This window comes from Oenanthe melanoleuca, chromosome 1A (assembly GCF_029582105.1).
Source record: "Oenanthe melanoleuca isolate GR-GAL-2019-014 chromosome 1A, OMel1.0, whole genome shotgun sequence".
NCBI lineage: Eukaryota > Metazoa > Chordata > Aves > Passeriformes > Muscicapidae > Oenanthe > Oenanthe melanoleuca.
In genome coordinates, this window is record NC_079334.1 from 38,761,736 (window position 1) to 38,776,265 (window position 14,530).

General features: G+C 39.9%; 1 protein-coding gene across 1 annotated transcript in view; it reads right to left on the reverse strand.

The window, feature by feature from the left end:
- Positions 1-4,238: 4,238 nt before the first annotated feature.
- The window catches only part of RASSF3 (Ras association domain family member 3), a 52,076-nt gene continuing 41,784 nt past the window's right edge, over positions 4,239-14,530 (reverse strand). The window contains exons 2-5 of the mRNA XM_056515952.1: positions 10,142-10,249; positions 8,615-8,882; positions 7,460-7,575; positions 4,239-7,108 (exon numbers count right to left, since the gene is read on the reverse strand). Of these exons, the coding sequence (XP_056371927.1) occupies positions 6,959-7,108; positions 7,460-7,575; positions 8,615-8,882; positions 10,142-10,249 (642 nt within the window). The 3' untranslated portion in view covers positions 4,239-6,958. The remainder of the gene's footprint in view (positions 7,109-7,459; positions 7,576-8,614; positions 8,883-10,141; positions 10,250-14,530) is intronic.

Genomic DNA, 14,530 nt, shown 5'->3' on the forward strand with positions numbered 1-14,530 from the left:
ATAGAACTCAACTGAATCCTCCACTTCCTCATTTTTCCTGTGCAAGTTCTAGGGAAAAGCCAGCTCCATGACTCTTGCTTGGCAAGAATGACTTTGTAGATTCCTGTGGGTTGGCAGGAAAGGCATCAAGGATGAGACTAGAGATTCATAGGGATATTCTCATGCCATTGATAAAAAATCAGTGAAAGCATCAGCAGAGCTCACATGATCTGCCTTTGTCCTGAGGCTTCTGCCATGTTATCAGCTAACTATAATAGGCAGTAGGTGAAAAGAAAACATTACAATGACTGATCCAAAACAAGAACAGAACTCTTCTCCTACATGAAAATCCTAAGGGAAAAAAAAAAAATAAAATTGTGGTTTTGTTTGAGCTGTGATGTTTTAAAATGATACCAAAAACATGTAAGTCTTACACTACAGGACTTACCACATTTTTTACCAGATACTTGCTTAGTGGTCTTTCTCCTCTGCTTTTGAAGTGTTCGAAATTAACAAGGCAAAAACCTCACAAAAGTATTTCAAGTCTTTTGAAATTGTATAGTAACTTCAAAAGCTTCTCTGCAGAGTATTAAAGAAAAAACAGCAGCAGCAATTAAGCCCCACCTTTACAAAAGTGTCCTCCTGCCTTTGGGCTGCTCCTGGCTCTGAAGCAGCACTGTGCACATGACCAATCCTAAACCTACTGTTCAACAAAACACACGTGAAGTGTAAAGGCTGTTAACCTCTGGAAAGGTTCCTCTGATACATCTTTTCCTTACATAGATTGAACTAAGGTAGATACTGTGTTCTTTCCATGTGACCTGCATTTTCACTCAGCCTCATTTACATTTAAAAACGACTGCTGTCACTTGGCTACAAGTGTTAAAAGATACTCTGTACAAGTTATGCTGTCCTTCTCTGCCAGCACTACTAAAAACCCCTAAGTTCTGACTGTGAGTGCTCTTTAGACAAACCAGAGCAGATAAAAATACAGAAGTGTCTAACATCTGCTAGCTCACATCTATGGAAAAATGTTAGAAGCAAAGAGGGCAGATTCTGAAAGTATCAGCTGACAAGCCTAGATTAAAGGAACTGCCTAGGATTACTGGCATACAGAAAGCACCTGTTTATCTGAAGGGAGAGCTTCAGAGCCAGTGCTCCAATACAGCTTTGCCTGGGAAAAAAACAGGTTGAACTTTGCTGTCATAAAATACACTGGCATTCTAATTCCTCCCAAGACACACTAGAAACAGCTGAAATTTCTGATCACATTCCAGATTCTGTATTTAAAGAGAGAAATCTTAGCCATGTAATGCTATTTTCTCTCATGCTATGTGCAAGGCCACAATGCTATATTTAGGCTTACAGAGTTAGTGAAGGGAGTTTTGCACTCTACTTCTCTCCGTGGGTATTCGTGGTAAAGTGAAGGCGAAACAGAACTACCTTATCTGTCATATCCTCTCTTATTCATGTGGAAAATGCACCCAAGGAAGACAGATGTTGTAATTCGGTATATGAGGTATAAGAACTGAAATCAGGATCCTGTAACCTCCTTCCTGCAAACCCCAGTTCCTGTCTTCCTTTCCGGTCCTGTGACCTTCCCCTGTGTCCTTGTACCCACCGGGGGTCGGATATTCCGGTCCCTGTCCCCTCTGTGTCTTCATCCCATTGGCAGCTAGCCAAAGTCACTCCCATTCCCCTCTCCTGAATAACTGGTGTGGGGAGAAACTCGGGCTCTTTTCGGCCACACCATCGCCATGCAATAAACTGGGACTGAAAGAGCGTCTTTTGTATCCTTCTCCATCCATGATGCGATACTTTGTCTGATCTTAAATAATTAAGAAATAGACACAGTATAACAGCATCAGACAGAACCAAGTTAGTACTTCATACAGCATCACAAAAAGTTAGATTTGGCAATTGCAGGATTAATCCTTGGATTTAAAAAAAACACCTCTTCAGAATTCCAGTTGTGAATGCTGTCCTTTCCAAAAGTTGTAGAGGGAGAGGTAGAGAAGAGAAAGTGCAATAAAAAGACACTTTTTAAAAACCTTTGAGGAAAGCAGGAAGGAAACAGCTTGAGAAGTCATTTGCTAGTACAAGGTGCCAGGCTGGGTCCCTTTCAGGTCTACACTGCTGCAACTGAAAACAATTCTAATTTCAGCTTGCACAAGGGCAAACTAAGAACATTCCACAATCACCTCTCACCTGGCTAGCACGTAACATAAGGTGTTTTTCAGACAAACATGTCCTTGCCTTTGCAATATTTCCTTGAAAATACCACAAAACAGGTTCCAGCAGCCAGGCTTGGTGTCTGAAGTGCTTGGCTCAAACTGCTCTGAACTAGGCGTTGCCTACTTCTCCATACTGGCTACTGCAGCAATCTCTCACCCACTCACACATCAAGCAGAAAATAATTCCTCCACAACAGGTAAGTCCTCAGTTCACAGCACTAGACCTGTGTTCTAAACAGTGTCTCCCCTCTTATCTGGCTTTTCACCACTGTCCCTGCTTCTTGACTGAGAGCAGATGTAGCAGATGCATAGCTTTACCCATTTGGAAGTCATCCACTTGCCTTCATCATCAAGAGCAAGACTCTGAACCCTTCAGTTGTCCTGTAAGGATCATCTGCAGCTTTTTATTCATTTGATCCAACTAAGGCAGGAGGTGAAGTCTCAAAAATGGCACCAAATTAATTATAAAGTAGATGTAAGAAACAAAAAACATTGGACTAAAAAGTTAGTTGAAGTAATAGGACTTGATTCCAGAGATACTAGTACCACGGTTTTTTTGAATTGGTTTTTCTAACAATATGTTAAGACTGGTACTTCGGACTAAATTAAGGATTTTGTGTAGCTTTCAGGCCCAAGCTAAAAGTATATAGACTTTTATGAGTTTTTATTTTCTGAAACGAATACAAACACAAAATTGCCATAATCCTAGACAGTTTTCTTCCTTATCATTAATCTGAGGTATACTAACAAATCCCCCTCTGGGAATATATGAATACAGCACTAGTCAGCATTGTTTTGCTCAAAATTCATTTATTTTAAAAAGTGTTTCTATTTCCCAGTTTTATTAAAGAAATTATTTCTCCTGCATATAAACTTAAATAGTAAAATTTATATGCTCTTGCAAGATGAAAAGTGTAGGAAAAGTTCCAAAAGCACAGTTATTTCCCAACAAACACAAGCACGCTACTGAAAATTAAAATGAAGGAGGAAAACGTACTTGAATGGTTCTAGATCAGTGGGAGATGGGAACCTGGGAAGGAAACCACTCTATAGTCACATGCATGCAGAAGGGCAGGAAGGGAATGGAGTCTAGTGGGGTTTTTTGCAAATGTTTAAACATTTCAGTGCTAAAAATTCGGCCTGCAGGAAGACAAAGCAGACTGACAATCTGTCAATCCCTGCCACGGAGAGGAGTGGCCCAGCTGCTTCCACAGACGGTGCTGCTGTGCTGCTGTGCCTCCACACTGAACTCATCGGTCTGCAGAGGGATGATTCTGCCCCTGATCCAGCCAAAGCACACGAGATTTCTTTTGCTGAGTTGTGTTTCTGTTAGTACATAACTGCCACAGGCAGAGCCCAGTGACTTGTGTGGCCACAGCTTTGCTGACTCCAGTATCTCTAAGGCTTTTGTCCATCCCACCCTGGCTGAGTGCTGAAGAATTTGCCATTTGCAGGCCTTACCAAGTGCACACACGAAACTGTGAGGTCTCACATAAACCAGCCTTCAAGCCACTGCCATCTGCTCTGCTGCGGGGCCACAGTGCCCAGGGAAGTGCCACAGAGACCAAAGCAAACAGCTCAGCAGCTCCCTTCCACCAACTCAATCAGGGAGGAATAAACCACTTCTATGAAACAGAGTAAGTAACTGAAAAAATAAACGTGTTTGTTACCAAAGAAAACCACTAAAAAGCTATTAAAGATAGGAGTGAAAAGCATTTCCCAGGGAGGGAGGGCCAGGGTATCACCTCCAGCCTCAGTGTACTGCAGGGTATTTTTTAACAGAAAGGAAACCAATCACCTGTGTGCTGTCCCACCCAGCACCACTGCACTCCCCCCATGCAGCTCTGAGAGCCCCACAACCCTCAGCTCCACTCCCTCCTCTCTCCCAGGCAATCCTTAATTTGTGCTAAAGGCTGGGCCTGCCCACAGGCCTCACTGCTGCTTTACATGGAAATCCACTTGGCCTCAAAGTGACCACAACACATCATCAGGTAAAGGAAAAACCAAACACGTCACATAACCAAGTATGCCAACTTCAGCTTTAATAATGGAACCATCACTTTTTTTGCCATTTCAGTAATAACTTTAAGGGGAATAAAAACTTCCCTACAAAAATAAAACTAAACTTGTTAAAATTATAAATAGTTTAAATGTTTGCATTTAAAGACATACATTTTAATGTTTCCCTGCATTTGCCCTCCCTCATCATTTAGTCATTCTGGTACCATCATATAATGACAAGAAAACAGTTTTGCAACAAAAGCCTTGACAGTTCAATTTGATGCTAAAATTAAAAAAAAAGTAAAACTGACCAGGCATGACCATTTCTTTTAAATTAAAGCTGCTGTAACTGCCAGTGTGTAGAACAAAAAAGAAGAAAATTAACTCCACACATGACATCTTACAATAATTAACTGTGGACTAAGACAAAATTAAAATAAAAGTTTATTTTGGTCCCCCACCCCCTTCCCCTTCACCCCAAATCAAGACTCATAGTGCATACAACACTGATTGAGGTTTTTGGCTAAAGTAAATGCAGATGTGCCTACTTAAAAAGACCAATAGTTTAGTTCAAGTAAAACCAAAATTCACATATTTTTATACTCAACTTTAAAACTCAAACAGTGTTTAAATCTGAGCAACAAATGGTTCGATATTGACAGCAATTATGCAATGATTACGTAGCTACGGGCAGAAACATAAATTAAGATGTTAACAGAATACCTACCAACATGCTGCTGCCTTCCTAGAAAAACAAATTGTAACAAAACACAAAAGCATTCCCTGAACCATTATAAAGTGTCTCACTTGAGGATAATGTTACTAACTCACACATGCACTACAATGTTACATGTGAAATTAAAAAAAACAAGATATGCCTTAGATATATTTTATAGTTAGTCCTACTCTTAATTTCTCTTAACTCTTTAAAAACATTATGATTGTCTCATATGCTTGGAAATTCTTTTTACCTAAAAAACATGTGAAGAGTTTTAAAAAGAATCTTACTGAGGAAAGGAAACAAAGGCACAATTACATAAAATTAAGGGGAAGAACAGAAGCATCTTGGAGTTTCACACAGTATCCATTAGATGTCACCAAAGTTTTAAAAATTCCTTGGGAATTTAAAACGAAGAGATTAAGAACAGAGGGGGGGAAAAACCCCACCACAACTTCTGCGGCTCTTCAATCCTTAGCACTCCTCCACTCCCCCACCCCCCAGTACATAACTCATTTCCTCTTGGCATGATAATGACTATAGTATCAGTCACTCAAATCTGCCTCATGCTTCCATGCTTTTATTGCACACCCACTTCTTTGGTTTCTTTTGAACATGCTTTTTTTTTTTACATAAATAACTCTGAAAGAACAACAACTATATTCACACTAAAGTAAAAAGTTTTCTTGCTACATTTTTTCTACTTTTAAATCAAGTAAATCAGCAGTCTGCAGAATTTGGTAATCAGTTTTTTAGTTAAGAGTTTAAAAACCATAAGGAAAAAACATTTTGAATTATTACAAGCAAGAGTTACTAAGCTCAGTCACCAACACAGGCAATAAATGTTAACATTCTGCTGGGCTGGAAAATGTAAATAAGAAATTCTACTTTCTTTCTGGACTGAGCCTTTAACAAAGAAAGAAGCAGAGGAAGCTATTTCTGATGTGGTAATTCAAGATTATCCAGCCTAAAAATGGATCACTGAGCCAGAGGAAAGACCTGACTTACAATAAAGACCAAATGCATCTGTAATTGTAGCTTATTTCTGCACCCTCGCTAGACATATATTTCTCACAGAGTTATCTGAGACGTGGACCACTTTTCAGAATTCAAGTAAGCAGCTTTTAAGGTTTGCCACAATTTTCAAACCCTGGCTATGCCTTTATGGAATCAGCTACTCCAAAAGGGACCTGTATGTGCAGCTCCATTTCCATTCTTACTTAGCTTTTGCTTCTCGTTCCTTCCCACTATTTCTATTATCTTTATTTCTTTTCCAGTGTGGATTTATGCAGTTAAAAGCCATAAAATTATTCACAATATTATAACATACTAAAACTTTAACCTTGTAGAATTAGTATTTCAAATTTCCTCTGTGTAAATACTATTTTCATTTAAAACCTCCTCAGTCAGCTATTAGAGTTCTTCTCCCCCAGCCCTTACCTTCTTTTCAACTTTCTCTTTACCTTCTTCACAACGACCTTAAAAGCTCTCCACAAATTTCACAGTACAAACCATAAGATCTCATAAGCTTTCCACCTATAACAGTTCTCTCACAAATTATACAGTAACTATTTGAAAACAGAAAGGTAGTGCAAATCAATTTCATCTCTAAGATAGTGCTCCAACTAGTTCTCGTTCAAATGGCTTTAGTAATATTTTTTTAACCCATCAATTTGCACATCCTTACTTGTAGAGATACCATTCAGCAAAGAAGGAAAAATAAAAAGGCATTATTTCATAGCATCCTAGGAAATTGCTTACAGTTTCACAGCTTGCACCAAGACAACTTGGGAAACTCTCTAGGCACACAGAGGGTTGCAAACTGATGTACAAACATGCAGAATCCCTTACTTTTGGGTGCAAGATGCTAAGATGCATAAGACCTGGCTTATGGAACTAAGTCTACCCTGGCATCACAAAACAGTCTTCTGAATAAAGAAAACTACTCTCTGCTGCTCTTTGTTGGGTTTGGCATGCTCTATAGACGTTTGGTAGCGTGCTTTTCCTGAGTGTCCTTTGGCCCCCTTTAACCAGGTTTCAACACCCCACGAAGGGCTTCTTCAAGTTTGCCCCTGTAAGCTGCGTAGCGGTTCTTCAAGATCTGCAGTTGGTCATTTTCCTCTTTGTCCAGTATGCGCAAGAAGTTTTGCAGTTCAGGAATGCTAAAAGCTTCCCACTGGAAAGACAGAGTAAAGAATGGAAAGATGAACAGAAAATGCATAAATCTTTTATATACACAGTATTTCCAAACAAAACCTCAGACACTGTAGGCAATTTCCAACAAATAGTATGAGGCACTTGCCTTGCAAATCTTAGGGCATCTACAGATATTTTACTCTTTTAAATAGTTTTTTTTTCTTCTGCAAGTAAGAACAGGTCAATCTAACCACAAATGAAATGTTTACAAAAGGCAAAAAGGAAATTAATGGTGCTTCCAAAAAGTGAACTGTCTGGTCAGCACAGCTTGAACAGAGGCCCACTCACCCATGACATTACACAGACACTGACCCAGGAGGGTGTGACATACCATGACTTCTCCAGTTTCATGCTCACGTAGAACAAAACTGAGCATTTCTGTTTTGGGGCCTGCCACCAAGCGCAGGTAGAGGGGATGTTCTCTGTCTGACAGCTTGCATGTATAAACTGCAGGAGAAGGAAACCACAGTAATTATCATCTTTACCAACCATCTTTCAAATGCTTGGAATGACTAACGCTAGCTAATATTAAAAAAATTTCAGAAAGATACACATGTAGCCACAATTTATACACTGTTTATCTATTGATCTACATTCTGGTTTTGAGCAGTGAGTTTTAGGAAGGAGTTAAGCAGGTGACTAATGGTGACAGTGCAACACTGCATTTGCACAAGGAATGAAACAGCCTCCAGCCAATACAGTACATGCAGGGCTGGAAGGGGAAAATAACCCACAAGAAAAAAAAATACCACACACAGATCTGTTGCTCTATCTAAGCATTTACGACATCAGAGCTGTGTATCACTGTTCTCACACCTTCTCCACTTAAAATTTCCCACACCAAGTCTAAAATACAATTCTGCCTGCCTGACAGCCAGGAACACCTGAACTACTGAAACTCAATGTCCATGGAAGGAAGGTGGATTTTAAGTGTAAGAACACAATACTGGCAAAATGCACCTTTCCCTAAAAAAAACCCCTTTTCCATCACAACTTAGAAATCCCTGACAACAGCCAGTGCCCAGGGACAGCCACATGCACCAACACATGTGAGCACAACAGATGTGCCCATGGTTGTCACCTCGAGAGTGGTCTGACAGTGCCAGTACCTCGTGCATCACAGACACCATGGCCTATCTTTTTAAAAAACTGTCCTGTAACTTAATCTCATAACTCTGCAGTGTATCAGGCCAGCTGAAATTTAGGGCCCAATAAGAGCATAAAGTTAAATAAAATGAACTGCAAAGCACAGAAGATCTGTGTAATGTTTTAGCAGGTGACCTTGTCTTGGCTGAATTATCTTGAAATACATCCAGAGTCTTTTACTGTCCTACCAGCTACTTTACATAAGGAAAAAAAGACAAAGTAGGAAGATTGTCACCCCTATTTATGTGAGTTCTTCTACCTGGCCTATTTCAAGTATTACTATAGCACAACTCCCTCCCCAAACCCTTCCATCACCACAATGCTCAAGCTCAGCTCATACCTTGATCTTCCTTGTGACAGCGTTTATAAAGTGCAAACTTTGCAGGGTTGTCAGCCACAAAGAACTTCTTGAGCAAGGCCTCGATAACCTCCCGCACAGTGTTGGTGCTGCTGATGTGCAGGGTGTTCACACAGCCATCAGGCAGGTAAAAAGCAGTTTCCTGGCTGCTGGGAGCACACCTCCCCTGGCTCTGGGAGGACTGCACAGTGATGGGTCTGCATAGTTCCATCTGGACTTTGATGAAGCCAGTGTAAATCCCATTTGCGTTCTGCAATGAAGGAATGGCCTGAACTGTTAAAATCTGACACAGCACTGGAGCAGGCACATGGAAATGCTCACAGTGAACACTATTCAACATGACATCTCACAGGAAAGGTGTTGTTTTGGTAATTCAGTAATAACTTGGTAATAATTTGATGATGACCTCATCAAGCAAAAGGTACAACATACCAGAGATAAGTTTTCACCTCAGGAGAGAACGATGAAGTGAAAATCACTTAACACTCATCTTTAGCAACAGATTTAATGAAATACAGAAATTATCTCCCAAATTTTAACTTTGTCAGCCTGGTCCGAGGCACTTAGATAGTCAAATCACATTGAAAAAAGAACCTCAACAAACCAATCAGAAAAAAAAACCAAACCCAAAACCAAAAAAAACCAGGCAAAACCCCAGAATAAATGCCAATCCAATTAACATCTGAAATTGTTTATTTCAGTTGCTTCTGAAAGACAAAACAGCAAAGCCAATCAAACCTTACTGAGCTAGAAAACTTTTGACAATCTGGTTTTAGGCATAATAAGACCTGATCCACAAGCAAACACATAACAAAGATCTTTTTCGTACACAGTAGTACTTACATGGTTTAGGATATAATGGAATTTCAAAATTTCCATATACACCCACATTAGAATGTCATGTATTAGAAAATCTGGACAGCAACTGAAAAACAGCTTGCTAAGCAGATAGATGTTAATTTTGTTAGTACGGTCTTGAGTAGACTGAACTGCATATTAAAGCCTTGGAAATGAGAAGTCTTTATTGTCTATGTTTTTTTGGGGGGAAAAAAGTCTCTTCATGCTGCAAACCTATATGGCTGCTCTGAAAATTAAGTCTGCTATAATAAATACTGCATGTTTTTAACTTTCATCGCTGCTTGAGCATCCTTATCAAAGAGATCTGACAAAAATTTATCTGCAGAAACAAGAAAAATATGCCTTCCTTTTTATTAACTAAGCATTTTCAGAATTTGTCAGAAAACTGACAAATTTACATCTTAGTGTCAGCTGACAGTTTACCTTAAACACATTTCAAATTACATCAGTTTGTTTTAAAAACACTCTGTTTTGATCTAAGTAAAAGAGTTACAGGGATAAAAAGCATTTCAGACATGAGATTCAATCTGCCAATCTAAGGAAAAGTCTCTTAGACAGTTTCATATGTAAGATGCTGAGAATAAAACACACTACAAAGTTACAACTCAACTGTTCACACTAAAAATTACAGGAATTCTATGCAAAACTTACCAAGGTCATCTTTAGTTTATCAGTGACAGATGAATTATAGCTTTGTATCTTCTCTTTAACTTCTTCTTTACTGAGATAAACATGAGGTTCTCTCTCCTTCTGAACATCCTTCAAAAACAAGACAAAAATCAATGACTTTATGATTCTAGATACAAACATTCTTCGTCCAAATGGTAATTATTCCACAGAGGCTCAACATAACAGCAATTAGCTGTGCAGCAACAGAAAGTATTAACACATTTAGCAAATCAAACTGAAGGGAAATGGTTTAATCAACACACCCAAAGACACCTGTGCCCTTTTATTGCCAACTCTTTTCCTTCAAATATTTTGCAACAGTATGCAAAACAGCTCAGCTCATTTTATGGCTTGATTTCCTCATGTCAGTGCCATGCCATCCTGTTAAGAACACTTAAAATTTTTGTTAAATATTACATGGGGCACAAATAGGTGCTTCTGAACAAACGAGGAGCATATCTGAAAATAGCAGCATGTCCTAACAAGTAACCCAAACAATCCCAAGCATGTGCCAACAACACGACAGCATCCCTGCATTCCAGACTGACAGACAGGATGTTACATACAGGGTCACTACCCACTACATAAACCATCAGAAGCAACTCTCAAGATACATAATGTTACACCAATTGCATGTTTTTTCCATGGGGAAGGCCCTATTGGGATTTTTCAACTGTTGCTTTTACAGCTTGCTATGGATTTCACGTGCGGCAGTAAAAGAAGACCCTGGAATTGGATTTTTTCCAAACAAACATTTGTTCCCAATCTGTATCCCCGCAGCAAACCAGTGTTATAAATACACTCCAGTTTCTACCACTAGCACAAATGCCATATATAGTATGAAAGAGTTTCAGCTCTCAGCTTTGATGATTTAAGGCTTCAATTAGAAAAGGGAGAAGCTTTGAAGAACCTCGATGCTTTCAGAGAACACCTGAACACACTCACCCTACAGACAAACCCAGTCACAGTTCCATCTGCCCTCACAAACACATTCCAGTGTACTATATCCTGAGAAAGGAGTTCCCTGACTTCAGTGGCCTGTCCTGTATCCCACTCTATTGGACCACTCAGCACAACTCAGCACACATCTTTGCAGGCACTTCAGTTTGCCAGACACAATCCCAAAGATGAGCACATCTGCTGTGGCATTGTAAGGTTCCACTTGCAAGAAGGAATCTGCTGAACTTTTTCTATCTCCTAATTTTAAATCAAATATTTTTAGCTCTTTCAGGCTTAGTTTTGCTTTTCCTATAGGGCACTTCACTAAATGACATGCTGGAGCAGACTTTTTTCCCATAGCTGTAAAAAGAAAGGTGTGGTCTGAATGGTGAACTTGAAGCCAGAAACCTTGAATTTTGATCTGGGCTCAGATACTGATTTCCTGCATAACACTGAGAACATACCTTTATTTCAAGATAAGGAAACTGAGGCAAAAAAGGAACCCCAGTGAAAGACAACTCTGCCATTGGTTCCTTAAGCACAATTCTAAGATTGTGTAGCATTTTGCACAGCTGCCAGACCCCACCTACTATATTACAAATATCAAACTACTGAACTTTTTCAGAATTCAAGTCTGTACTCTCCCTAGAGAAATGAAGCCTTCTTGCCCTTCTATTTTTCATCTTCCCTCTCCCCCGAAACTGCCCCAAATAATAAAGACACAGGTTAATTTAAACTGCCCACTTCATCTCCCCAAAGGCTCTTTCAGCTTTATAGTGTTCTTATCTGGAGGCAAACAAAATAGGCACAAAGGAAAAAAATGGATACTACAGGGACAGCAAGCAGTCTGCAGGCCTCCATCTGACATCTATATCACACATTTCAAGAACCCAAGCTTTAACTTGCAACCTTCCCTGTCAGTGTAAGTGCTCCTTCACATGGACACCAGCCAAGACTCACCTCAAAGATAAGCATATTGTGGAATTCATACCTCTCCAATCTACTAATAATATTGATACTGAAAATCGGTACTGGACACCTCAGCTTTAATGCTTATTATTAATTAATTTCTGATTGTTCAAGCAGGTACCTACCCTGTTGGAGCTGTCTGTCACCATGATTACTGAAGTCACCTACAACATCCACTATTATTAAGCAAAACCACTAACTAGGAAAGAGAAAAAAAAAAATCTCACCTTTCCTATGTTGAAACATCAACCTTTGTTTAAGAAAAAACAATAAACAAGCAAATAACCACTCCACATTAACTTCTGTGCATCTCAAGGTTTAATTCCACAAAAAACAACTGCAGATGACAAAAGAATCTATTGCCTTTAATGGCAGTGGCACAGGGTAAAGTTCACAAGGCTGACAGCTAGGAAATTATCTGCTTGCATTATTAAGCAGAATAAAAAAAGACAAGGGAAAACAACTTTGGTGAATTAGTAAGTATGAACAGACAGCAAGAAACTGTTTCCTATTTTCACACAGAGGAGTTTTCATATACATTTCTGTTCTCCCAAAACGACAGAAATTTGATCTGGTTAGAAAAGACCGCTCGAGATCACTCTAACCCTGGGGATTGCCATGGAAGTAGGCATGACAAACAAAATCCAAGCACACATGGAAGCCCAGCACCTAAGTCAGCTGATTTCCCACAGACTTGTCCTGGTGGTGCCCCTGGAATCACCAGGTGCAGCTCCACTACAGAGCTGTGGGCCACAAGGCATCACTAGGGCAGCTGTCATCCCCTTAAATGAGTCAGCCATGATTCCATACTTGAACACACCACAGGAATTTCTGTCTTCTTGCACTAGCACTAAAGGCTGGACAATTTTGGCAAAGCTTAATTAAGCCCACAAAAAACACATCTGTGTGTTTACGCAGAAGCAGGGATTACCTCCTTCTGTAGTGAGCCTTCTGCCAACAAAAGTACCTCCAACTCATTTTCTAAACAACCAAAGCCTGTGCTTCAATTAATTTCAACAACATGTAGTTCATAGCAAATCTCTGAACTCAATACAAAAAGGACTACTGGGATTAAAACAAACAAATGGACCCAAAATCATTCAATAAAAATACTATTCAAAATCTGCAGAAATGCTTTTACTTCAGTCATCATTTTCACCATCAAGACCACGGGCAGTGAAAAGTGAAGATGTGTCCCAGGAGAGGAAATAACTCGATGCCCCTGGAAACCTAAGACCAAGATCCTCATGAATTAATCTGGTTTTACCATCCTGCACACAAACAAAAAGCTCAGAACACTCCAACTACTCATTCATCAGGCTACAACTTCAACCAAGCAAACAAAATCTCCTCACTAGCTACGCATCAGGACTTACAGAAAATCACATTGCTGTCACACAAACTGCAGACACAGTAAATCCCACATGACTGCTGCCAACAGAAAGCCAACAAAGCAACAACTCACTGGGTTATTATGAAATAGAAAGCCTCAGCCCACCATGATTCACTGGGTCAGCTGCTCTCACTGAGTGTCATTAAACAGAACACACAGATTTGAGGCGCCTGTGTCTTTTAATTTTCCTAATTATACTTAGCCAACATGCAAAGAGAAGCTAAGATGATGTTCTATTGGGCTTTTTTCCCCTAACTTTCCTGGGGCTGAGTTGCTCTCAGTATACATTGGCACCTAAATTTTGCCATATGGCTTTGCTAGCCACATTAGAAGTTAAATAAGTCTTTGAGCAGCATACTCAGGTGGGTTGAGGATGATTTGACAAACTCATTTCCCACAGAAAACAGCAGGTCCTTCATAACAGGACCCACTAAAAGAAAAGCTGTCCCTTGCTAATTCTGCTTCTGTCTAGGAGGTCAAATTCCACTTTGTTATCTCAACAGGTAAATTTATTATCTGTGAAGACCTTGAGTCATCCAATACAACAACAGTATTCATTCATCTCTACCATGCTCTATAATGTACTTCTGACATCTTGCTCTTGAAATGGCCACCAAGTGGTTGAAGCCACACCTGCTCAGGGAAAGCAATTGCTCCAAAGTCAGCTGTTTCAAGCAAAGGAGCAAGAGTATTTTGGAGGTGAGACGGGGCACAGCTTCTCAAAGCCAGGGCACTGAGGCACAAGGGGAGCACAATTCATCTCCAGGCTGGTTCAGATGCAGCTGATTCATCTCTGACTCCCTACAAGACGCCCAGCACACACCTCACAAAGGCTGTATGTGGAGAATTGGGAAACTGCCTTTCTTCAAAAGTCAGGCCTGGTGATGAGTTTCCTAACCACAGATCCTTGCATACGTCACAGCAGCAGAGTGAACTATGAGCACAACCAGCAGAGCAGTTCACACTGTGTCTTCTTCCATCAGCCATGATCCAGATGTTGCCAGGCTTAACAATATCACCTCTGGGGTGTCAGTGTTCAAAAAATGAACTTTATTTATAAAATAATGCTC